This window comes from Anser anser, assembly GCF_964211835.1.
Source record: "Anser anser genome assembly, chromosome: 2".
NCBI classification, from domain to species: Eukaryota; Metazoa; Chordata; class Aves; order Anseriformes; family Anatidae; genus Anser; species Anser anser.
The window spans coordinates 55,881,500-55,908,552 of record NC_139721.1 but is presented as its reverse complement, the minus strand read 5'-3'; the positions used below and the strand labels follow the sequence as shown (position 1 = coordinate 55,908,552).

Sequence of the window (27,053 nt, the reverse complement as noted above, 5' to 3'; positions counted from 1 at the left end):
ACGCAGCCATCTCTTAGCAGACACTGGACACTAGAATCCCACTGATGTGGATCTGGGACTGATTGGATAGACTTCCGAAGCTGAATGCAAACCTGTATGGTCCCTTTGTTTCTGCTGCTGTTGCTGCTGCAAGGATTTTCATTTTGCTGCATACATTTTAAAGGTTTTTTTTTCTTGTGTTGTATCCCAAAATACTACTTAGGCCATGGGTAGGAAATCAATAGTATAGCTGAAGAAAGGTATTTGCGCTGGCAAACGTTTTCAGTAAGGGGAGTTTTAATATTCATTTGAACAAAAAACACAGTCTCCTAAAGTCTGAAATAGTAAAGTTCCACTGTACCTTCACAGAATAAACAAAACCCATCTCATCCTGACCATTGGATTGTTCTGTTCAGCTTCTGCTACTCCCCAGCAGATCCCAAAAGAGTGTCCAGCTCTTCTGGGTTTCCAGTCCCATCCCCTTCTTGGGCAGAGGGAGCATCCTCTTCTTCTTTAGGCCATGGGCTCCAGTATTTAAACCAGGAATGATATATTCTCATGCTCTTACACTACACAGCAAGCTTAAACACATTGCAGCTTTATTCCTTAACAGCTAACATTGACATGGAGTACATCTGTGAATAAAATCACATCAGGGAAGAATTTGTTCTTCATCTACTAATATCCAAAATAGTTCTCAGAAAAGCAGCACATAACAGATCATTTCCAATCAGTGATACTTAGGTAGTTTCCAGTGAATGATCCAAAAAATGGACATGTGGAGGAACAAGCACTCAGTCCATTCCAGAGTGGTACTAAACTTAATTGTTGTACCAAGGTCATTGGACAAATATTTTGAGTTAACTTGATTGGTCTTTTCCATTCAGATGTGCAAAAGCATCAAAAACAATTCTGAGATCAGAACTGCTACGGATACCGACTGCCTTGGGGTGATGATCTGTCAGCGCAGCAAGGGGCTTCTCAATTTAGCAGACATTTTAATAAGGAAACATTACAATAATTACTTGCTTGTGTTTATACTAAGGCAGAAAACTCTAATACACCACACATTCCAGCAACTCCATTATTCTGTTTTGCATATGTCTCATGCTAACTCAAGGGTTTAAGAATTTATATAGCAGTTTGTCTGCTAGTACAGAGCTGGAGTATGTTATTGGCAACAGAGTAAATGAAGTTTTCTAATGAGTGGACATGGGTTACGTTGTATATCCAGTTTTCCTCCACAGACCATTATAACTGTAGTCCTGGGCCTACCCTGGGCTCAGTTACCCAAAAAAACAGAACTGGTACAACATTTTCAGATTTGCTTAAAAAAAAAAACAACATCAAAGCACAAACAATAGCAATTTCTCCAAAAGTTCCTTCCTGGTCTGCCAATTACTGTTCCTCTATGCCAGAAACATATGACAGTTAATAAACATTTATTTTTACACAAGCTGCTTCTAGGCACTGATCTGCCAATTGCCAATGATTGCTTTCCCAATATGAACTGCATACGACCGGGTGACCCGCCTGGTGGATGAGGGAAAGGCTGTTGACGTAGTCTACCTAGACTTCAGCAAGGCCTTTGACATGGTCTCCCACAGCTTCTCGTCAAGGAGAAGCTGGCAGCCCATGGCTTGGACAGGCACACTCTTTGCTGGGTTACAAACTGGCTGGATGGCCGGGCCCAGAGTGTGGTGGTGAACAGAGTGAAATCCAGCTGGTGACCGGTCACCAGTGGTGTTCCGCAGGGGTCGGTGTTGGGGCCCATCCTCTTGAATATCTTATTGACGATTTGGATGAGGGAATTGAGTGCACCCTCAGTGAGTTTGCAGACGACACCAAGTTGGGGAGAAATGTCAGTCTGCCGGAGGGTAGGAAGGCCCTGCAGGAGGACCTGGACAGGATGGGTGGATGGGCAGAGGCCAATGGGATGAGGTTCAGCATGGCTCAGTGCCGGGTCCTGCACTTTGGTCACAACAACCCCATGCAGCACCACAAGCTTGGGGCAGAGTGGCTGGAAAGCTGTGCAGAGGAAAAGGATCTGGGGGTGCTTGTCGATGCTCACTTGAACATGAGCCGGCAGTGTGCCCAGGTGGCCAAGAAGGCCAGTGGCATCCGGGCTTGTATCAGGAATAGTTTAGCCAGCAGGAGCAGGGAGGTGATCGTCCCCCTGTACTCTGCTCTGGTGAGGCCGCACCTCGAGTGCTGTGTTCAGTTTTGGGCCCCTCACTACAAGGACATCGAGGCCCTGGAGCGTGTCCAGAGAAGGGCTATGGAGCTGGTGAAGGGCCTGGAACACAAGTCCTGTGAGGAGCGGCTGAGGGCACTGGGATTGTTCAGTCTGGAGAAGAGGAGGCTCAGGGGAGACCTTATTGCTCTCTACAACTACCTGAAAAGAAGCTGTGGGGAGCTGGGGGTTGGCCTCTTCTCACAGGTGACTAGTGATAGGACTACAGGGAATGGCCTCAAGTTGTGCCAGGGGAGGTTTAGGTTGGAAATGAGGAGACATTTCTTCTCAGAAAGAGCAGTCAGGCATTGGAACAGGTTGCCCATGGAGGTGGTGGCATCATTGTCCCTGGGGGTGTTTAAGGAAAGGTTGGATTCTAGGATTCTACATCCCCAAATACCACAAGACAAATAGAAGCTTCTAATATGCATTACAGCTGCTAATTAGAAGAGCAGAATACAGATGAATGTATTTATGTATTAAAACTACATTTCTCCTGCACTCTTCTTAAAACACACCAATGTCTCAATGGCTGGCTCAGTTGATACAGGGTGCTCCTTAAATGATAGAGCTGAACGTGGGCTCAGTCAAGCAGGACATCCTCTCACACTCCCCAGGCATCGACTTCCAAGTCTCCTCTGGCGTTTGCACTACAATAAAGAGGAAGTATCACGTCGTTGGGCAACGCTGCTCGCTGCTGCTCGCTGCTCGCTGTTCTTTGGACTGCCAGCGACTGGGCTTCCTTCAGGGGCGATCTGTGTCAGATGGATTCATGGGTATCACGATGTGGACTGGAGGTAGCCATAGTGAGGGGTAGAAAAAGGACACCGTGGTTTAATAACAAATACTGCACATACAGATCAGTCAGTCGGCAAGTTCATATCCAGAGAAAAAGCTTACTGAACTCTAAGAACTCAGTGAGGAAGTTTTGTGTTTTCATTTCTTTATTAAGATTTGTTACTTGGCTGACGGTTTCTGTCTACCAACTTATTGCCTTACACCGCGTGCAAGATCACACCTCTGTGTGGAGAAGACCACCTGGCCAACAGACGCCCGCGGCACCGCGCACGCCCGCACCCCCCTCCCCCCACGAACCCGCCCGGCCCGGGCCGCCATTAGCGGCTGGCTGCTGGCCCTGCGGGGCGGGGCTAAGCGCCAGTGGGCGGGGCTAAGAGCTAGGGGGCGTGGCCAAGGGGCTGGGTGGGCAGAAGGGGTGGCCACCCGCTCCGTGACGTCACCCCAGGTGCTTCCCTCTCCCTCCCGGAGGGGGCGTGGCCTGGGGGGGCGGCGCATGCGCGCTGCGCCGTCGGCGGCGGTCCCGGCTGCGAGCCTATGTGCGCGGGCAGCGGCGGCGGCGGGGCGGAGCGCGCCGGCCGCTCCCCGGGGGTGGGCAGCTCGGCGGCCGCCGGGCGAGCTGGCGCTCCGGCCGCAAGCACCGCTATCACCGCCATGTCCGCCGCCATCGAGCGGGAGTTCCATGAGATCGACGCCACGAACGACTGGCAGGCGCGCTACCTGGTGAGCGGGGCGGCGCAGCGCGGGGCGCGGCCCGGAGCCGGTAACCCGGGGGGAGGGGGGGTAAAGGGAGGGACAGGGAGGGACAGGGAGGGGAACGGGAACGGGAACGGGCAGAGGGCCGGCGGCGCGCTCCCTGCAGGCGGCCCGGCCTCGCCGGGGGAGCGCGCAGGCGTTGCGCCGCCGCCGCGCATGCGCGCTGCGTGCGGGAGGGGGCGCCGGTTGCTCCGTGCGCATGCGCGGCCGCCGAGGTCCGTTGTGGGGGGGGGAGGGGGCAATGCCGTGTGGTGATCCTCGGTGGGGGGCAGCGGGCGTCCTGTCACGGGTCGGGGGGGGCAGCTCCTTACAGCGAGAGGTGATTTAAAAAACAAATCACAGAATCATCTACGTTGGAAGAGACCTCCAAGATCGCCGAGTCCAACCTCTGACCTAACACTAACAAGTCCTCCACTAAACCGTATCGCTGAGCTCTACATCTAAATGTCTCTTAAAGACCTCCAGGGATGGTGACTCAACCACCTCCCTGGGCAGCCCATTCCAATGCCTAACAACCCTTTCAGTAGAGAATTTCTTCCTAATATCCAACCTAAACCTCCCCTGGCGCAACTTTAGGCCATGCTCCCTCGTCCTGTCCTTCAGTTCCATGAATTTGCCAAGATTTGTGCTAAAAACCCTGGAAAGCCTGGAGTATTTCTGCTGACTCCTGAAGTTCCTGCCCAGTCTGATTAGTGACTGAATAAATAACGCTGTTTTTCGTATTTATTTTTCCTATGCATGTTTTTCTCGTGTAACGCTGCACCTGGCATCTGGCTGGTCTCTCTCGTTTGTGACAGCTGGACTGTGTGTGGGGAAACTGATTTCAGAACTAGTCGTTAAACTTCCATAGTTTTACTTCTCTTTAGCATATCCCATCACTGTAGTAATGTTTCTAACGGTTTTAATGTTTCTTGAACAAAATATAGGTTTGTTTTTCAACACAAAGGATGGCAATTCTTTTTAAAACACAATATGTTGGGTCCTGTTCTGGAGTAATTAAAAAAAAAAAAACAAAACTATTTTGGGAGAATTTGGTTTTGAAGGGCTGCCATTTATTCAGTGTGTGTATAGCTGTTCCCAAAGCCTGTAAGCCATGTAAACTAGAGGAGAACACAAGCTCCATTATGTTATACCAAAATAAAAATTTAATTTTGTAATAGATGAAGTGATTTTTATACAGATGTGTGGAGCGTTGGTGCTTGACAGTTGCTGCTCCACACTGTGGTTGAGGTTCTTCACAGACTGTTTTTGCACATAAGTCATGGCATACAGCAGGCACTAAAAAATGGAGCTTTATATATGTTCGATTTCCACCAGAAATAAGTCATTTCCACAACGAATAAGCCCTCTATCGTTGTGTTTGTTATCTGGAAGAATCTCGACTACTTAGGAAGTTTTAGAAGCCCCTGTTTGTGGTAGCGGAAGCATAGAGAAGACTGAAGAATGTTTAGTTGTCTTTGGGATTTAGTGATCACATACAGCAACATCATCTAAAAACAAAAAAAATCAAAATATCATTAATTTTATGTAGTGTGTCTGCTGAGATGGCATCAGTACAGAGATATAAAGACACAGTGCAGTTGACTGGAGGCTGCTTGTCAATAGCACTTGAGCTGTGCTTTCACAGTTGTAAATCTGTACCTTAGTTCGAAGTTGTGGAAGAGACGCTCTCACTAGAGGCAAAAAAACCACTCAACATTGAGAATATGTGAGAAGCATTACTCCTTGAAATGGTGTGTAAATGAGTCTGTTTAAAGGTCTTCCAAATGCAGATTATCAAAAGGTTTGCATTAATGCCTGGGAGGAAGCAGGCTGTGATTTCACATTGATACAAGTTGATATTTGTGAGCCTAGAACTGTTCTTTAATACTGGATCATGTCTAATTACAGCTATTTGGGATGAACTGTCAAATGACTTATAATAATTCTGTGGCTATTAATGATTTTATGGCTGCAGTTAACTAGTTCAGCTACCTTTGTAACTGATCTTTGTTTACTCTGCCAGTTGGTGTAGAGGAGCTAGAGTTATACTGCTCTTAGCACCATCTGACTCGTATTTCTGCAGGAGATAACATGCAAATCCAAGGTAAACCCTGGGCATAATCCCTGCTGTTTTCCCCTTTGTTCCTGCTGTATCAGTTGCTTACCAAATTGTGCGTGTGCAAGTCTGTCTTGTTAGCCAAGTGTAAAAAGATCTAAGTGGCAACGGCATGGCCAAGAATGACGCGTGTTTTCTGAGGGAAAGTAGTGTTAGCTGTAATAAAGGTTCGTTTAAAAATGTTATTATATGTATTAATAACTGTGATTAAGCAATTAAGATTCAAAAGCTTTGTGATAGCATGCATAGAACACTAGCCTTACTCTGCTTAGTGTCTATAAGTAAATTGTATTTTTTTTTTTGTCTTTTAAAGGAAATTCGACATAAATCCAGTGACTACCCTCATAGAGTTGCAAAATACCCAGAAAACAGAAATCGAAACAGATATAGAGATGTTAGTCCATGTAAGTATCTTTTCCGTATTTACTGCAGTAAACTTTTCCGACTTTTTACTTACCCCCTTCAAACACTGTAGCAAATGCAGCATTGTGGTCCTTGTAGGTTTTATATTATGTTTATTTTTGTAGGCATGTGTCCTCTGATCAATGAACGTGTTTTTTTCTTAACAAAACAACTAACACAAGGGAGAAAAATCTGAAGGTTAATCTCACTGTATTGACTGGAGAATGAGAAGATTGTAAACCATAGTTGTTAGTATATAGGTAAACATTTTTGAGCTGCAAAGCAATTCATATTTTAAAGGTTTTTTTCTTGTAAGGAAGTCATTTAATAGTGCTTTATCTGACAAAAAAAAATATCGAAATATCAACATCTGTTGAGCATGGAAATTAAGTTAATAAGTCCTTACTAACACAAACAATTTATTTTAAGACTTTTTTTAAGACTGCGTAGATGATTCTGCTTGTTTGTGTGGAGAAATGCTATTGGATTTCTACTTTGGCTTTAAAAATGACTTGAGATTTGGTTATTTTGTTCTGTTCAGAGTATGTGTGTAACGACTTTCTATAATTTTCTCAGTGCAAGCAGATATGTTACATAGTGCTTGGTACTTTACTAACTGACATAAAATGGTCTTTGTGGCATAATGTTGTTGTATCTCAGCTGAAAACAACTTTTTTTTTTTTTTTACTTATTTGCTATTGAAGTGCTGTGGAATTTTTTTAAACAGCGTTTACTTTAAAAACTTTAATCCAGAGTCCTTATAAAAAGACACATGAGCAAAAGATTAGGAATATGTAGTTATACCTGGAGAAAGCTATCGTAAATCACTTCCAAAAGGAATAGGAAAAAAATGTAGTACGGCCTTCATTTTTCTACAAAATATTGGGGTTGGAACAGGCTAAATGTTTGCGTGTCCTTTCATACTAAGCTTCCCAGAGCAGCGAAATCTCTTGTTACTGGATCTAGAATTTTCGAAGGGCTGCTTATGTATTTGGGGCTTTTTGTGTGAGAGCCTAACGCGAATACCTATTGTAAGATTTGGAGAAGTGCTGAACTCCTTGTTTCCAGTTGAAAGTTGCGGTAACAGCATGTGCACAGCACTTCTCAAAATTCTGCAGAAGGGGTCTCGAACTGAGTCACGCTGGTCAGATAGCAGTGCTGCGTGCTGTGCTGGTTGTTAGGCTGCTGCCAGAATCCTGACTGGCGCGGCGTATTCCCACCTAATGGATCCAGTCTGGCTTAATGCTGAATCTAAGTAGCATACGGCCGTGAAACTGAACCTTGAGTACCGTACACAGCTCCTTTGCTGTGTCTGCGTGGCATTTCCCAGTACCGTCCTGTCTGTGAAGTGTGCGTCTCTGAAGAGGATGCTTCAAGTTCGCTGAGGTTTGTTAGCTTCTGCTCTATGCTCAGCCCGAAACGCCTCTGCTAGGCGTTAGTTGACCTATGCAGAGGGTCTCAGTTTTGCTGTCTTGCTAGAACACAGCATTAGCTTCTTAACCTGTGATAAAAGAGAAACAGAAAGTGAATGAAACATAATCTATGCCTACATAGAGGCGGGGGTTATTAAGAAGAGAAGGCAGGAAATTGGTTTTGAACCCTCGAGACCCAAAGTCTATTCCTGTGTCCATTATACAAGTTCTGTCACAGAAGTTGTAGTAATGTATTTGCCATTTCTGCCATCCATGTATTTCATTTCTTTTAAACAACTACAGAGAGAATGGCAGCTTACTTTTAAAGTATGTTTGTGTTGTTGTTTTTTTTTTCTTGCTCACAGTATGACTTTTACAATAGTGAAGAGCACTCGACGCTTCTGTAATGGCAAAGCCTGCTTCTGGAGTGCTTGTTTAGCCAGGAGGAAATTATGTGACTGCATTGATCCACGGACTCTGTCTCTTTGCTGTTACACAAATAAAATCTAGTCCTGAAGTAGTAGCTGGATTCAGGATGGTATTGAAGTAATGACATACTAGTTGCTGTGAAGTACAACATGATGACCTTGATGGAGCATGTCTCAGTTTTTAGCATACATGAAAGAACAGGGGCTTGAACTGGATTGCCAAAGTAGGCCCGCAGAGCTGGGCACTGTTAGCAAGGCTGTGTGAGGAGAACACAGCAAAACAGTCTTTGAACTAATTACTGCTGCATTTTACATCTGTGTGTTTTCAAATATGACTCGTAGTTGTCTCTGAGACAATAGTAGGAGCTGGCAGGAGAAAGAGACCTGGGAGGGAATATACGATAAATAACATTCCAAGACACCAGGACCTAAACTTCAAAGCAGCTGGGGTAGAAGCTGCGTGGTTAGGCTGCTGTGGAGAGCACATCTAGTCGTGGTGCGTGTATGCAAGGAACCGGCGTAGCAGAAACGTAAGGAGACTCAGTCTTGCACAACCTAACGTTCTGGTCCTTCACTTTGTAAACTTTACTGCTATTTAAGTGTTTAACTGCAACAGTGGTGATAACATTCATCTCCCATACCTAAAGGCCTTCAGAGCTAGTTGTTCATACTCTAGCTAATTAAATAAGCATATTATCAGACAGACACGACTTGATGAAAATGTTCTATGCCTCCATAGCCATGAGAAAATGGTTCGTTAGTCTGTGTAGCAGCCAAGCCAGTCTAAAATCCCAGCTGGTACATCTGTAAGAGGAAATGCAAAGATAACTCTGTCTTATGGAAAAGATGTCAACTACAAGTGGAGGAAAAAATGCTTTGGGGTGATTTGGCCCATTTCAGCTACAACATACAGGGCAAGCGCGCTGAAACTAATTTGTATGTTGCATCCATTTCTAGGTAGAAGTTTGTTTCTGTTAGCTGTATAAAGCTACTTGTCTGCCTGTTACAACTGGTTGAGTTTTACAGTCTCCTGTCCGTAGTTACAAGTGTCCGCTTCTTTTGGCTAAAGAGCTGCTGTGTATAAGTTTAGTTGGATAAAAGCTCTCAAGAGTGATTGCCTAGCCAAGAAAACAGTAGTCATGCTGTTTGGTGTTAGTGTAGAACAGGGAGAGCAGTATCTTGGCTATGTAGCAGTATTGAAACAGGAAGTTAATCTGAAATAGGTTTGGTTTGACAGCCAGTCATTTCCTGACAGATGAAACCATTTCTCAGAAAACATTGTTCAGAGGAAAATAACTTGTGAGGCTATTATTTTTTATTGATACCTTTAATGGAACTCTTAAGATTTCTTTACTACTTTCCTTACAAATTTTATCTTTAATTCATCTCAGAAGGGTCTAGTGGCTCAGATTGACTGTAAATACCTTTAGAGATCTGCTTGCAGTGTTCCCAGATTTAGGGTCAGGAGTGAGATCCCCTGGATAAAATTTGCAGGATATCTTTTCTCCTTCTTTTGGAGGGTAGATGGGGGATGACATAAATTAATTTTACCTTCAGCCTTCCTTTGTAATGGGATGTGTAGCCCAGTTTCTTAGGTCTTCTGAACTTTTTCACCAAGTAAATCACGTTACTGTTGGAGGTTCAGAGGTTGTGATTTCCCTGAGACTGTTAGTAGACTTTGTGTTGGACCTTTCAACCACAGGCTTATGGTAGTCAAAGAAGAAATGCCAGGGAGAGATGAATGTGGAGAGTATTGTGCTTTACGGGGAACAGACTTGGAGTTGATGTGCTTGGTTTTGCACTTAATGGTGATTAATTATCATCACAAAATGTTCCCTTTCTGTCCCGCATTTCGAGCGTGTGTGCTGAGAACAGGGCGATGTTCTGTCCAAAATAAGCCTATGCGCTTCTTGTTGTCCGTATTAGAAGCTGGCATCAATGATTTTTCACGATCGAACGGTTGCTTCTGGTAACAAGATGTTCTATACATGGTATAAATAAACCCCGTGTGTTGCTTTTGGAGATATTTCTTAGCTTGGGGTTGGGGGATAGGGGAATTTCCTGGCACATCCTGATCTAAGCTTTAGAATAGAGTAGTCCAGCTGGAAGGGACCTTCAGGGATCATCCAGTCCAACTGCCTGACCTCTTCAGGGCTAGCCAAAAGTTAAAGTGTATTGTTAAGCACATTGTCCAAATATCTCTTAACGCTGACAGGCCTGGGGCATCAACCACCTCGCTAGGAAGCCTGTTCCACCGTTTGACCACCCTCACGGTAAAGAAACTTCTCCTGCTGTCCAGTCTGAATGTCCTCTGGTTCAGACATTGTTCACTGTTTGTTTGGCTCGCTTTTTGCTCCAGAGTCCTGCTGAGAAGTACCAGGATCCTGAACACTAGTTAGGGATGCACTTCGGTGTGAATGGGTTTCAGCCAGGGGCTAGCCTTGACTGGTGTATCGGTGCGGGGTGGGGGGCAGTCACCTCGCCTTGCCTTTGCCTTAGGCTCCCTCTGAAACGGGATCTGCCTGAGGCTTGTGAGTGTCTGTCCGGTGACAGCAGTGAAGTCGGGATCACCCTGCAGCTCGGACAGACTGGATTTAGGCTAGTGAAATGAAGGGGGGGGCTGGTAGGTGGTGAAGGGTCAGGCCGGGCCGTAGGGATGGCTTATCGCTCGTGACTGCGTTGAATCCCCTAAGTAGCATTTCACCCTCCCTTGCTGTAAATAGCACCGTATTTGGCAAGCGAGAGCCGTCTCTCGGACAGAAGATCAGTTTTAAGTTACGCAGCGGTTTCACTTCTAGAAATGCAGTTGTTTTCGAATAAAAACCTTTCATTAACCAACTGCCAGAACTGTATCATGCGAAATGCCGAACGTTCCTATCTCGGTTTTAACTGGAGATGGCACTTTCCTTTCAGCGGGGAGTGGGCAAATGGACGCGTGATGTGAAATCCTGGTCTTTTATGAGACGCAGGGAGTGCTGTCAGTGATAAGAGGGACAGGGTTTCACCTGAAGCGGGTAATAAGAGTTCCCTTATCTCAGGCAGGGTGGTTGCGGCAGTAGTTTTCTTATTGCAGGAGTCAGAATGAGAAGCATTTGTAGGGTTTCCACTTCCTTTTCAGACTGTGTTGAAATAGGGAAATAAACGCTTCAGAAAATGAGTGCTGTATTTTAGCTGTTGTGGGCATGGCAACGTTTAAAGATAAATCTTTTAGATTAGATTTAAGATATGTTTATCATTCATATAAATCAGAAGTACTTTGTAACTGGAAATGACTTACATATGGGAAATACGTTACAGCTAATTCACTATCAAAAGTTGGCTTGCTTCTTTTAATTCAGAAGAGCAAGCCAAGACTTGAATGAGGTTTCTAGGTCATTGTGTCCTTTAGGAACCTTTTCCCTTGAAAGGGAAATCAATATTTGCTAGTGGCTTTCTTTATCCTCTGGGTACGCGGCAGTATTTGGAAGAGCGCCTCTGTTTTGGCTGGGGACGAGGAGGAGGGAGGGAGGGAGGGAGGGCGTCTGCGCATAGAACTAGTTGTGGGTTTTCTTAAACTTTCCAAACTTATTTATAATGTTTACAAAGCAGAACCTAAAAGAGGGAAAAAGTAGGGCCGAAAACGTGTGCAGGCATTGTAGTGTGAAACCTCGGTAGGGCCTCAGCAGTTATCTCCTGGCAGTAATAGAGCAGCTGCTGCCGGGTGATTAAACTGTTAACAGGGCTGGCTTACGTCACCTTTCCGAGAACACTAGTACCGGTATGTGTGATTTACTATAACAAGATCTTAAGTTTTTCCTGTTGGCAGATGACATGTAATATTTACAAAGGTCTTGGTTTCTCTCCAGCAGAAACATTTCAGATAAAGTGATACACGAAAGGAAAAAGTAACACTTTAATTTCCAGAGAAAATAGTGCAAGGGGATATATTGTGCTTTAAAATGTGTCTTAAATCTACCGTCTTGACTTTGATAATATTTTTTACTTCATACAGATGTATCGTAAATTCTTCTAAGACCCCTGAGAGTTAAGATGGTGTTGCCTTTCAGCTGGAGTTCTAATGAAAACAGACTAACCCAGTAGCTTTCTCATACTTTTGTATTAAAAATAGCTTTTCAGCACACTTTTATCCTCTGTTTGCATGTGACTGCATGTAAAAGTTAGCAGCTAAAGGGGGTAGATTGACCCCAAACCTTAGTCCTGGGGTGTGTGTGGTGGTTTTAAGAAATTAAAGGTTATCCATATCCAAAGAGTAAGTAATAAATAAAAAAAAGTTACAATGGGGCTCGTAAGGGACCTGTGTATAGCTTGGTATCCCCTCTGACAGTTGCCAGTGGCAGATAGCTGAGTATAAAAGCAGATCAAGACATAGTAAATGTATTTTTTCCAGGTTTCCAAAAATTTGGAAGTCGTTCATAGAATAATACGGGCAATTCACAGAACAAGAGGCTACTTCAGTCACTGTTCCCTGATTCCCCACAGCTTTTTGCCTACTGAGGGTCACATTCACGGATTTCTTCTTACGTAAGCCTTGTGCTGTATAGCCTGGCAGCAGCACAGGGGATTGATCTGATTTAACTAGCATGGCTGTACAGAATGTGCTAATTAGCGGGTGCTTGCCCAAAGCTCGTGGATTTTGTGCGTTCCATGAGATACTTGGCAAAAGGAAGTTAGGGTTTTGGTGTGGCTGTCTTTCAGCGAGGGTATGGGAGAGGGAAAAGGGGGGCTGACATGTTTTGACAGCAGCTGTGACATAAGGCTGCTTCCTGGGTGAGTTTTGGGGGTTACACCACGTGAATGTAGGTGAAAAACTGGCACTGCACCCTGCTTCACTCTCAGCTCTGGCAGTTGCTTTGTGGAATATCTTTCTGAATTGTGCTGAAGTAACTTGCTTTTTTTTTTCTTTTTCTTTTTAATCCTGCTCTTATAAGCAGCCTGTCTAGGTGGTTGCGCTTCACGGGGTTCACAGTCAGTTGGACCTCAGTACAAGATGTGCAGTTATGGACAAATATTAAACGAAAGATGCTGTTTATTTAATGGGGTCTGATGAGTGGCTGACAAAGGATTATTTACTGTGAACAAGTCTGATTACCGAAATGCCTCCCGGAGGGTGATAAATCGGACTGAAAAGTCCTAAAAAACCGATCACAGTGACTTTTTATTATGCCGTATTTTTGTATGGCAGTCTGATCTTTCTTGTGTTAATGTTAAACTTTTATAAGCAGTCCTTTGACTGCCTCCCTGCCCTCTAAATAGGGGAATTTTCTGTCCTGCCTCTGTAATCATGGGAAAGGTGGAAACCATGTAATTAGATTACACTTTGTTTAATTGGAAGATTTGTTAAATAGGTACATCTTTGCATGTGCCACTTACTTCGTGTTTCTAATTTTCAATTGTGTTAAACAATAAATAATAAGGACAATTAAATTCAACAACGCTTGGTTTGAATTACTGCAAGTAGTTTTTTTTTTTTTGGGCTCTGTCAGTTCATGATTCTACCTTGGCCTGTGAAATTTTAGTTCACTGAAGATCTTGGAATTCTGAACTTAAAGGAAAGCATGCGGTAAAGTGATCTGGTGTAATATGAGAGAATGTTGCCCGTTCTGGGTTGTCGTGCTGTTATATTAAGGAAATACAGCTGTTGAGGGATGGACGTGAGCTGCTTTGGTGTGTGCAAAGGGATTGTTTCATTTTGACCAGTTGGTTTTAGAGAAAAATGGGTATTCCAGTTACTACTCTGCGTTGGAATGCTGAGGGGAGAATAAGATGGGTACGGTTACGTTTGTCATTTGGTTGTTACTGAGGAATTTATTTTCTAATTGCTTGTCACACCTAAGCTTGTCTGTTAGAGAGTATTCATCAAGAGGGTGCATCATTAATTGTTAAGTTTCTTCTAATTTTAGATGATCACAGTCGAGTAAAACTGCAGAACACAGAAAATGACTATATCAATGCAAGCCTAGTGGTCATAGAGGAAGCCCAGAGATACTATATTTTAACGCAGGTAAGCCATACCAATTAGTAAGTAGTACGGGGATTGGAAACATGGGAGAGATGGATTTGTACGGTGGCAACTTACATTCGGAGGATTCTTTGTCACTGGATTATATACCTCATACTAACTGCCTGTTTGATCTAGCTGTTAACACATTTTATATTTTAATAAAAAGGTAAAGGGAATATTCAAGTATATGTAGTTAACTATGTATAAAGCTTTTCAAATATTTCTTGTTCTTCAGGAAATAGGACTTTATACTTCTATACTCTCAAATGTAAACATGAATTTTGAAATAAGGTGTAGAAGGTGTTTTATACTTTTATATCCTGAAAGTTTTATACTTTTAGACTTTCACTTGTTATAAGTGTAAAAGTATAAAACAATACTTCTACCCCCTACTTCATCTTGTTCTCTTGAGTGCCTGCAGTATCTTTTCTTCTAACTGCGTAACAGTGTTGCTGCCCAAATTAAAACATTCCTTCCGGGAGTTTTTACTGTTTTCTTTAAACTTCAAATACTTGGATGATATGGGCAGTATGGTTGCTTTCCTGCGTGTCTTTTCTGTCATTTTGTTAATACTTTGTTTAAACTTTTCAGACAGGCTTTTTCTTGTTTGACACAGTGACGTGTTAACTATGTTCAAACGCTGCTTTACCTATGCATTCTCTCTCACATTTTTCTCTTTACCACACAGGGTCCACTGCCTAACACATGTTGTCATTTCTGGTTAATGGTGTGGCAACAAAAAACCAAAGCAGTTGTCATGCTGAACAGGATTGTCGAAAAAGAATCGGTAAGTGGTGTTAGACATTTTACATACGTGGCTCACTTTACAACTTTAATATAGTTGAACTTTTGGTGTGTTAAAAGAATCAACAAACTTTCAGGTTGGTGGAGTATTTACTGTACCATGAAAGAAGTGATGGAGCTAAGACAAAATTCATTTCAGTAGAAACAACATGTAATAAATTTACATCCAGAAAGGTGAGAGTAAGGTGTTGAGAAAGGAGAGTGTAGAGACAGAAGTAAGATGGAGTAGAAGCAGTGGAATATCTTCTAGAACAAAACTGAGGGTGGGCAAACAAGTTTGAATTAACTCTTTAGATTATTTCTTTTGAATGTTGTAGAGCAGTGTTGTTTTTGTACAGCAACAGCAAGTGTTTATAACAGTGGAGGCAAGCTGCTGCCACCGACCAGTTTGACAACTGGTCTAATTATTTTTGATTCCTTACAACTGATGGTACATGTGCAGAATATATCAATTTTCTGTTACTATATAGTTTTTCTACTAATGTGCCGAAAACCACTGTAAGTTTTAATTATAAATACATGTCACTTTGATTTGTGGGTTGTTTTCTTTTTCCTGTCCCCAGAGTGGATTTGTTAGCAAAAAGTATTTGACTAGCCCTTAAAAAAGTCACTTTTTTCCTACACAAAAAAATTTCCTGTGGTAAGCTTAAGTGCAGGGCAAGAGGAGTAAAGGACAAGGAACAGTTCTGCATTGTTTGTTCATTCTTTGGTTTCACTAGAATCTTCCAGTTTTCAGCTAGACTTGGGAAAATTGGCACGATGTGTTGCATCACTTCTGTAAATGTGCAGATGTCCATGTTGGAAGTGCAGGGGAAAAATGTTGAAGCAGCTGAGTATAGATCTCTGTCCGCTGTAGAGGACTAGGTAGAAAGAGTGGGGAGAGTGAGAATGGTTAAGGTATGTCTCAAAATGTGCTAGAACTGAGATAGAAGCTGGAATGCATAACAGCAATTAAAACAGTCGTCATAATTTGGCTGTAAACATGATGGAGTTTGAGAATTCCTCAAACTAGGAGCAGATAATATGTACTTGAGTTTACTGTGTTATATAACAGGATCTCAGAATCTGCTAATGTGAAGCCCAAGATGCTAGGATACTTAACCAACTTTTTTTTTCTTTCTTTTTTTAATAACTTAGGTGAAATGTGCACAGTACTGGCCAACAAAAGAAGAGGATGTTATGACATTTAGTGAAACAGGTTTCCGTGTGAGGCTAGTATCTGAAGACGTCAAATCCTATTACACAGTACATCTACTTCAGTTAGAAAATATCAACGTAAGCTTTTCTCAGCCTGTACATCTCACATTCCTAGCCTTAAACACATAATGAAAACCGTTAAGCATACTATCACTGCAGGTTTGATTGAGCTTTTACACTAAAAATTTTAATGCATTTTGTTTCTGATAACGTTGCAGATGTAAGTGTGGCGTATAAGCAAGTGAGCAAACGTCAGTCTATGTGTTAGGAGATAACGCCTTCAGCATTTATCTGCACTTCTGTTTTCCATTTGACAGTACTTTAGCATGCTGAATTGTAATTGATGGTAGCGGTGATCCTAAGAGGAGCTGTAAGAAATACCCTAAAAGGAGGAACCTAGGATATGAAGTTTCTGATTTCTTTTGACTATCAGAAATCATACTCAGTAATTACTGGGTTTTTAATGGGACTGTAATTTACCACATAATTTCAGTCCAGCTAACTAAGTTTGGGGGTTGGGGGGAATTACCACCTGTAGATAGGTAACTTTATCTCCTCTTGCTTACCTCCCCTTTTGCTCCACAGGACCAACCATCCTTTTCTCTTAAAAATTAAGCACTTTGACAATTTAATCAAGTTAAGCACAAAAAAATTGTTCCTGGCCTGAGCTTGGGTTGGAATTTGCTGCTTCTGTTTCAGAGCTGAAGACAGGATTGAAGAGCTTGTCTGTTTGTTCCAGCTATGTCTTGTAAGATATTCTCTCTCCCTATAAACCTTGCCTTATATTAATTGAAAGTGATCGTATGGCAAGTTTTATTCAAGGTTGTCTTGTCAGTGGATTTGGGAAAGGAAAGCTTGAAGATATCTTTTTGCATGTTTTTTATACAACTAAATCTTCACACATTTGATCAAAATTATTTGAATTTATAGTAACTACTAATGGTACTTTGAAATAAGTACCATTCGTTTGTTAATCTGAAACCTCCCTCACGAGATCAACATGATAAAACTTGGCATGTTGTTCCTTGATCTATTCGATGTACGAAGATCTTTATGCAGTTCTGTCCTCCTGAGTTGGAGCATTTCTGTCTAGTTGTTGGTTTATTAACAGCAAAGGCTAAGAAAAGAGGAGTAGTGTTTGCAAGATAGCATCTGAGAAAGAATAACTCTCCTTTTTGGAAAGGTGAGACAAGTTTTCCTAATTGTCAAAAAGGCTTTTTTGTGGAATTGTTTGGCTGACATTGGCATGTAATCTTGGACTTCCTATTTTTAAAGGATACAATTTTCATGATAAATGACATAACATTAGTTGGAAAATGCAAAAATCACATGAGGAAGGGCACAACTTATGCTGTAGGCGATGTTTTGATTTAAAGCTATTCAGCACTTAAATTTCTGGGTTTACTTTGGACTGTTAATGCAGGCCCATCAGTGTTGTATAGACATTCTTCTATGTCATTTAACTCACTGTTACAAATACTTGGCAAATGTGTTTTACTGAATTTTTATTTTAATACCCTGGTGCTCCTATAAAGCTCCATGAATATTAATTCCAAATAATATTTTGTATATAAAGCAGCTAGAAGAAACAGAACATACTCGGTTACTCAAACAGGAAAAATGCATAGTTCCCAGAATAACACTGCAAATGTTAAGTGAAGCCTTTTGTAAAAATTTGATAAGTTTTCAGTAAAAACTAGTGGGAATCCAGTATTTGCAGTGGCTTGAAATGTGAGCTTAACTATGTTTATGCAACTTACTCTGGAGGGTGCTTTTGTGGGGACAGAATAGTAAACCATTTAGCCACTTGATGCCTGGAATATAAGATGAGTCACAAATAAAATTCTGCTCTGAGTTCCAAGAATACTTAAGAAATTTTACTATTTCCATGAAAATACAGAGAGCTGAAATTGTCTTTACAATATAGCCATTATGATCTCAAGTAATTTATTTGTATTACTACAACAGATCTCTCTTAATAGGCAAGCAAAATAAATATGTATGAAAACGTGTTTTATGTTCTTACCACTGAAACAAAACCTCTGACTATATATGTTTTTTATTTCCTTCTTGTTAAAGAGCAGTTAGAAATAGAGGTGGGCTTGGGGGTGGTGTTTGTTTTTTAGGTTTAGGTCATGACATTTGGCAGTTAGATTTGTTTAGATCTGTTCTAGGCAAATGTTTGTTGTTGCTGCTGGGATTGACCAAAAACTTAGAGATTGTTTATTGATGTTTTTCCAGAAGTTTTGAAAATATTTTAATGTGCTTTGTTTTGCTTGTGATCGTTGCAGAGCTTTCTTATTTTTTGCTTGAGCTGGTCTGTGTTTTTAGAATATAGAAGGGCAGCTTCTAATTCCTACCGTGGTGTGCTGCGTGTCCTCCATCGCTTTGTTTGTGTCAGGTGCCTGCTGAAAGTTAACCACTGCTTTCTGCTGTGAGTGTTCAGAGTCGCGACTCTCCTTGAGGAAAGACTGAACGTGAAGGCTTCTGCAAACCCTTCCCTGTGTTGGAAGATAGGGACAGAAGAAAATACTGTGCTTTCATTAAAAATCTGTAGTCGTTTACTCGAGAAACTATTGCCTGTCTGCAAGTTGAAGTAAAGTCTCCAAGGGTACTGGAGAACGTGATAGGTGTTTTTGAGAGCCTTTTTTAAAATCTGTAAAATCATCTTAGTGGATAGAGTGACTAAGGTTGGTGACTGTCATATTCTGGGTGAATTGTTAGGTGTTCATAGCTAATTTCTGTAAGGTTCCACCTTGTATTGCATATGTTATTTTATTTATTACTCCTTGTAGCTTTCCTTGTGACAAGTGAATTATATGGTATTCGGAGAGAGAGAACCTGTATTTCCAGTAACTGCTGGTGTGGTAGCCAGGTAGCGTGGAGAAGGGTGCAGTGTGATTTGCCTGCTGAGTATAGCGTACCGAATGCTGGTGAGCAAAAAGGGACTGGGTTGGTGCTGGGGAATACAGGGGAGCTATGGGAGAGCAGTTTTCCCTCAGTATTTGAGGGAAACTGGAGATGGGCTGGGTGTGGAAATGAAGCAGTGGAAAGGAATCAAAATTGCTAGTGGAACCTAGATGAAAGAGTCTCAGGCTGGATTCCTAGAAATAGGAGCAAATACGAGTACGGCTGAAGGGGTTTGCAAAGAAGACAGTTGCTGGAAGAGAAAGGACTGGAAGAAGTAAACGACATTTGTTGCAACACTGGTGGTAGGAGACCTTAGAGGAAGGTCTGTTGTAATAAATTCCGGATGGAATCGTGAGTCTTCTGCAAAGAGCAAACATTTGGAGGAAAAAAAAGAAGTAGCAAAATGGATTCTCAACACAGTGCAAAGCCTCTGTGTGTCTGTTGCTCTTAGGTGGAGGTGACATAAGACTGCTTCGTGTGCTTTTTGCACCAGCGCTGGCTGGTGCTTCCTGGTTCACCCCCAGGATCAGTGTAGTTCAGGAAGATGATAAGCTTAGAATTGCTGATGATTTCATTTCCGATGTCCAAAACTTTAAATGTACTGAGAAGGCATTTTGCTTCTGGAGCAATCTAGTGGCAGGCAGTGTTCTGGTATCTTGTGGAATCCTTGTATATGGAAGTGTGTGCATGTGTATATACACATAAAATCAGAAATTCCTTCAAAGCACTGTAGCAATTATATATAATTTTTGCTGTTGTGGCTCTATATGTGTAATAGCTACAGTGGCTTGAGGGAATTTCTGAAACATGGCATACACTTGCTTTTAAACTTGCGGGGAGTTTTCATACCATTTTCACAAATTGCAGGAGGGATTAGTTCTGCTTCTCATGACCACAGAAAGAAGACTGAGATGTTAGGAAAAATATTGCTGCCTAACAAGAAAGGAGAACCCAGACTCTTGCATGTCAAAGAGTTTTGCAGATTTTAATGGACATAACTATTAATCATATTGAGTTGCAGGCTATGTACTAGTTACTGAAAAACAGAATGTTTGCAAGGAATATTTGGCTCCATTGTCCTGTTACTATTTTTATATACATTTTCAAAATAATTTTGCCAGGCTTTCTAATGAAGAAACAGAAAACCTTGTGGTAAAAGTTGATTAATATTTTGAACGTCAGTGCTTAGCTCATTACCCCCAGAGGACGCCTTCTCGTTTTTGTATGATCAAATTAATTGTTAATGCACTTGAGGCTTGAGTGATAAGTACAGGACCACCGATGGGCTGTAGGTGTATTTTTATTCCTTCGTCTGTTAGACCATTGCAATAGCCTGTAAACTATGAAGTCGTCTTGTAAAGTGTGTGTGAAATTTGTCAGACTGGTGTTTTCTGTCTTCACCTACATGACACTGAAGGCATGAACTTCTCTGAGCATTTTCATAGTATTTCATTCCTTTTCATGCTCTCGGGTGACTGAACAACCTGAAGTTGTTCTGAGATATTTGTACCCTTTTTGTTTTGGACGATTTGACACTAACTGTAAAAAGATTGTGATAAGGCTCGTTGTGTTGCAAGTTCATCTGATTGCGTTATATCATTTTTCTGCTCGAGTCCTTGTGTAGATGTTTGCTCGTATTTTGGTGTTGCTGCCAGTGTTGCCAGCAGTCAGTGGAGAACCTGCGCAGTGTGGTGATAACTTTCCAAGTTAACTGGTTTTAGCAGTGCTAGTTATTTGCTGTAAGCTTATCTCAGTATTTCGTGAAATTTTCTCTGGAATGGTTTGACACTTATTGAAGCTGTCTGTTTTAATATTGTCCCATAATTTTTCTAGGAGTTCTTCAAGTAGCTGGTCTTACGGAATAAATTTTGCAAGAATATGTTGTAGTTACTGTAGATAAGCTGGTTCTCAGTTCTTAAGCAGAAAAGCATCCCATGCATAGAAGAATTTATACTATTTATATATCTATAAAATTTATACTACTTGTCTGAATCTTGAAGCCCAGCTTTTTTCTTTAAAATAATATCTGGCTTCTTGATAACATTTTAAATAAAACTGGTTGTTCCTGAAATCAAATTTCTGTTGGTCAACAGTTGTGAATCTTCAGCAAGCCAAACCTTCCCTCTCTAGAGTCTTGCACGAATTCATGTAAATGATACCTGTGGTGCAGGCTAGCCACATCGCCTAGTAACGGGGGAGTTCTCTAAGAAAGAATGGTGCAGATATTCACATAAAGACAGGATTTCAGTTGTACAGCTTGACTGCCAAGCACCACTTGAAAGAGTTTTTCTGTTTGAGAGAAAATGTGGGAGGTTTGAAATAGTCAAATGGGATTTGGCTGTACTGCAAGTTCAAAGAACACCAGCCAGTTTCAGTGCTCTGAAATCGGAATTGCAAAGGAAGATGAAGAGACTAGATATTTTTAAATGAGCTGAAGCAAAGGAAAGTCGTGGAAGGGATAAAGTTTTTTTTTTTTTTTTTAAAAAAAAGGGATAAAAAAAAGTAATTCTGTGGGCTAGAGCTGTATGAGATGTACAGCAGCAGTTACATCCTTCCTTTAGGTACACCTATTCTCAGATTAGTAGTGTATGTGCAGGGTGATGCTTGGGCATGTGCATGAAGCCCTACGGGTGTTTCGTTTTGTTTTAGGATGAGGATACATCTAGTGCTTGTTACAGCCTAGGATTAAAAAAAAACAAACACACAGATCACCTGTATTTTTAACAGATAAGTGATAGTTTTGTCATCTTGAGGTATAAGGGAGGCTTTCTGTTTAAAAATCTTGGCGGGGGGAGTATTAATTACCACTTAAAGGATCATCTAGATTCAGAAGAAACAACTTTAAATTTCTCTTTACCTAATACGTATGTTTACCTCCTCTCCCTGGTTTTCCTTTCTTTTGTTTGTAAATCAATGAATTATTTTTCTTAGAAATGGGGGAAATTGCTTAGCATGTTGCCTTCTTTAAGATTTTATAATTTCCAGACTTCTTACAAAGAATATACCTCCTTCGTGATGCTTAAAAAAATCAGTCATTTCAGTTCATAAGTGAGTTAACTCACTACTTGGAAAACTAGATACAGAAGACCAGTAATATCTCAGCAGAAAACACAAACTTTTAAAAATACTTTGCTTCAGACAAGTAAGAAAGGGAAATCACCACTGTATTTATACAATTTAGGAGGCTTTGGTAGATTTTTTCCCTTTGAAATCTCACTGCATACTCACGTACCAAATATGATGGTTCAGACTCTGTTGTCCATGTTAAGCTCTTAGCCAAAAGACGAACTATTCCTGCAAAATGTGCGTTTGAGAATGACTGAAGTCATGCCAATGTTCCCTGTTTTCTTTGAAAGTATATTCAGTCTTGCAGCATCAGGCATCGAAGGCAAAAGACAAAATGTGAGACTAATTTCTTACTGTGGTTAACTATGAATTGAATAATTTTAGTTTCACAAAGGATTTTCATAAGTTGTCCCTTACAAGAAGTTAAAACAGGCCGAGCAGGAGATGAACTGTAGAACTTACTTGAATTGCATAGATATATTTTGTTGGTGCTGAAAAAGAAAACTGGATTTTCTGAATATCTTGACATCTTAAGTCTACTTCTGTTTCAAATTTGTGGAGGTTTAAATCTGTGGAAAACCAGATGAAATGGAGGGATGGTAAAAATAACGAAACCTTTCTAAAAATCATGAACTAAATTGGTGATCAAATTTTCTCAAAATTGCTGTAAAAACAAAAGAAGGGAGGCGAGGAGTAGCACTGAACAGCACTTCTGAAGTGAGTTCTGTACAGATATGATCCAAATTTGTGATCAGAGCTTTTCAGGGTATGTGCAGACTCTCTCACTGTCATTTCATTACTTGCACTTAGATGGTCATGCTCACAGAGAGAGGGGAAAACGTTGCGTTGTGTTAAAATCTGTATTTCCTTACACCCGGTGAATGCTTCAAGCTGGGTCTAGCAGCCTGGGCACTACAGGCCTTTGCTACAAAGCTTCCTGCTACTCTGTGGCATCGCTAGTATAAAGGAGATGCTGATACTCTGATACCTCTTGGTGTTAAAACTTGCTCTGAACAGGAGCGGAGAGTGCTTACAATGCTGATGGGTATTTTTTCAGTCCTGTCAATGCTAGCAGCCTCGTAACTTGCTGTCAGCCATTAAGCTGCATTAATGGCTGAAAAAGGGATATTTGGGGGCAAGCAGTAAAGCAAACAAAATGTAACACTGGAAGTCTGAGAAGAGGAAAAAATGTTTGGTAATAATTGCAAAGGGGAAAAACTACTAACGTGGATGAGGAGCTGCTTCAAATTGCGCTGTTGGGTGTCCTCCAACAGCAAGATACTGGGTTGTTTGTCTACGCGGGAGGTTTGAAATAGAGAGTAGCTATTGATTTGGATTGGGGAAATGTGTGCTAACTAAACAAACATTGAGTACTCTCCAGTTGCATTGTTTGTTTGTTTTCACTTCTAGAGTGGTGAGTCCAGGATGATATCTCATTTTCATTATACTACATGGCCAGATTTTGGAGTTCCTGAGTCCCCAGCTTCATTCCTCAACTTCCTTTTTAAAGTCAGAGAATCTGGCTCACTAAGTCCTGAGCATGGACCTGCAGTAGTTCACTGTAGTGCCGGGATAGGACGATCCGGCACATTTTCATTAGTAGACACTTGTCTTGTTCTGGTAAGTGATCAGTTGTTTTCTGTTACCACTTCCCTTCTCCTGACATCCTGCCTTTCTACCCCACGTGGGCTTTTTGGTTGGAAGGCTTTAGAAGTGCTTAAGTTAATGACGCATCAGTGAAAACTTCAGTTAAGGCATCACACTTCTTTTTTTCTTCACGTTTTAATAGCTTAAAAACACAAGCCTTGAAATATATTTACAAATCCATCTTGAAGAACTTTACACATTTTCACAGCTTCCTGGAAAGTAAATAGGAAGCACTCTTTTACGTGAGATGTGAATAGAATAGATTGAGATTTTTTCTTTTAGGTACGAATTTAGGATTGTGAACTGTGTCATCAGTAATCGCTCTTAACTTGAGCGCATTATAAATGATAAATAGTTATTTAACATGTATTTAAGGTTTTGTTGGATTTTTAAATTATAGATTCTGACTTTGCTTATGCTTGTTAATACTGAGAAGTATAACATGGAGTTAAGCCAGCTAGGATTTCATTAGATTAGAGGACTGGAGCACTTGTCATTTGAGGATAGGGTGAGAGAACTGGGCCTGTTTTAGCTTGGAAGAGAGAAGAGTGAGGGGAAACCTCATCAGTGCATATAAATATCTGAGGGGAGGGTGTCAAGGATGGAGCCAGTCTCCTTTCAGTTGTGCCCAGCGACAGGACAAGAAGCAATGAGCACAAACTGAAGCACAGGAGGTTCCAGCTGAATATGAGGGACACTTCTTTACTGTGAGGGTGACAGAGCACTGGGACAGGTCACCCAGAGAGGTTGTGGAGTCTCCTTCTCTGGAGATAACTCAGATCCCACCTGGATGCCACCCTGCACAATGTGCTGTAGATGATCCTGCTCAGCAGGGGGTTGGACTCGATGATCTTCAGAGGTCCCTTCCAACCTTAGGCATTCTGTGATTTAAGTTATGAAACAGTCATCTTATGTTTTGGGTAGGCCCTCTCAATTATTCATTATTTTTCTGCAGATTTTCTTTTTTTTCCTCTGTTCATAAAAAACATACATGTGTATTTTGATGCAAATACACTTTAATATTAAAAGAACTCAAATGAACCTTGCAACAAGCACAGGTATGCAGTTAAAAACGCCCCATGAATGTATAGTATGGGGGAAAAATGTGTGTTGCTTGAATTAGAGAATCTGCTTTAAATAAGGAAACCTCTGCTCCATTCATTCCAAATTGCCATTCTATTCAGGAGCAGTAGGAAATACTGCTTTATGGTTCTTATTGTGACACTCCTGTTTTGAAGTACAAATGTGAATGAAATAAGGCATATCTAAATTTCTAAGACTTGATATTAGGGTACTGATTTATTTGGTTAATACACGATCATAGATTTGTTCATTATGAGCTTTCGTTAATGGTTTACTTTTTTGGTTTACTTTTTTTTTTTCCTGTGAAAACAATTTAGAAATTTGGAGATGTTAATTTCTTACATAACTAACAGAAACATAATGTGAAGAAATATATATTTTTTAATTTGTGATTCATTTTTTACTTGTAATTATTTTTTGTATGTTGTTTGTCTTTATCCATACCTGTGACACTTTCAATATAACCTTCTTTACAGATGGAAAAAAAGGACCCATTTTCTGTAGATATTAAGAAGGTATTACTGGATATGAGAAAATACCGAATGGGACTTATTCAGACACCAGATCAGCTAAGGTTTTCATATATGGCTGTAATAGAAGGAGCAAAGTTTATAATGGGGGATTCAACTATACAGGTAAATATTTATTTCCACGTGTTGAAGCGTAAAGAGCAGAATTTCAACAGTAGCAAAAAAATGAGCTCTGAACTGTTTTAAAACAAGCATTCTGTCGGACTTAAATAAACTGCCTTTGTCAATAAGTGCCTTGAAGGTATTAGAGATATATCTGATTAGCCTTTTCTAGCTGCTAAACTCTTAATCCTATGTAATTGTCTCCTCTGAGATAAAATACAAAAATAGCTTGTTATGCTAATTTTAAGAGGGTTAAATCAATGTCTTCGATATTATAAAGCAAAAGCAACGCTCAGTATTGCTTGGAAGAGGTAGTAAAGATCTCTGCTGTATTTCTTGATCCTTGCTATAAGTTTATCTAACAGCAAAAATGCCTGATGCTACAGGTGAGTTTTATTAGTAAAGTTTATTTTTTGTATCCTTTACAACTTGTGTTAGAGTTAGGAGAATGTAGCTGAATATAATGAATTTCAGGACAGAGATAACCGTATCTCACCGGTACATTGGTGTCGTTTGTGATACTTACAGTGGCTGCAGCTGCTTTAAATGTCTGGTGCTGGGGTGGGAGGGAGGACCAGAAGGATAGGTTGTGTAACTTAATTCTGCTTTCATACGCTAGGGGTTTTTTAATTATTTTGCTGATTTGTTAAAATCATGAATGAAGCAGATGAGCTGAAACACGTTTCCTCTTCTGTGGTTCAAACATTGCTAACCAACACCTAGGGAGTTTGCTGCTGGTGTGAACACCTGCACCAAGTGCCTAGGCACTGCATGATTCATCTTAACGTGTACAGTAATTTAACCTCCTTACTTTCTGGAGCATTCTTTCTGGTGGTAATATTTTTTTTGCTTTGTCTATTAAAAAGCTGTGCTTCAAATTGAGCAGCTCTGGTTCCCACAATTATCCATGTAGATTGCAGGATTTCTGGTTTCTGGATACAAGGAAGCATTGTCAGCTCAGAATGCTGCATGTCGAGTTCAAATGTGTTACTTGTTTGCACTAAGAGCACACTTCAGGCACATTTCTTTACTTGTGGAGGTTTTTGTTTTGTGTTCTCTGATGGTTCAGGTGACCTTTCCTAAGCCAGTGTTTTTTTGCAACATAGTTAGTTGTCCTGGTGCTTTTCAGGGCATCAGAGTCATACGTGGGAAATCAATACTTGTTTCACCCAAGTTGGCAGTACTTCCAGGAGCGTTTCTCCATTCAAGGTCAGCTAGATCACTTTTTCACCCATGGAGAACTGTTGCACTGTCCAGAGCGTGAGAGGTGTTTCCTTCTCTGCTAACGACGGGGCGAGTGTGAAGTCGTGGCGGGCTTCGCTACCAGGCTGCTTCTGACACTACTCAGATGTTCAGCTCTGACACTTCCATGTTTTTTGGTAAACTCTGCAGGCAAGCACAATGCACGCTTGAACCTTCACTTGCTTAAAGTGGCTGCAACTGCAGTATTTGTATCGGGGTAGGAGACTCTTCCTCTCATTTATAAGGGATCAATGCTCACCTAGTTTGCCCAGGGGTGTGTGTTGGTGTGATGGTGGCATGGTTCTGTAGCTGAAACAATGACTTCGTTCTCAATTGTACTGCAGTGTGTAAAATAAGGGAGGTGGAAC

At 41.2% G+C, this 27,053-nt stretch overlaps 1 protein-coding gene across 2 annotated transcripts in view; it reads left to right on the top strand.

Moving 5' to 3' along the window:
• Positions 1 to 3,505: 3,505 nt before the first annotated feature.
• The window catches only part of PTPN2 (protein tyrosine phosphatase non-receptor type 2), a 33,225-nt gene continuing 9,677 nt past the window's right edge, over positions 3,506 to 27,053 (top strand). The window contains exons 1-7 of one of the 2 annotated variants that reach the window (XM_083826676.1): positions 3,506 to 3,730; positions 6,175 to 6,265; positions 14,004 to 14,104; positions 14,793 to 14,891; positions 16,046 to 16,183; positions 23,492 to 23,701; positions 25,288 to 25,446. In XM_083826676.1, coding sequence (XP_083682802.1) covers positions 3,545 to 3,730; positions 6,175 to 6,265; positions 14,004 to 14,104; positions 14,793 to 14,891; positions 16,046 to 16,183; positions 23,492 to 23,701; positions 25,288 to 25,446 — 984 coding nt within the window. In that variant the 5' untranslated portion in view covers positions 3,506 to 3,544. The remainder of the gene's footprint in view (positions 3,731 to 6,174; positions 6,266 to 14,003; positions 14,105 to 14,792; positions 14,892 to 16,045; positions 16,184 to 23,491; positions 23,702 to 25,287; positions 25,447 to 27,053) is intronic. The other variant, XM_083826677.1, reaches the window with a different exon arrangement.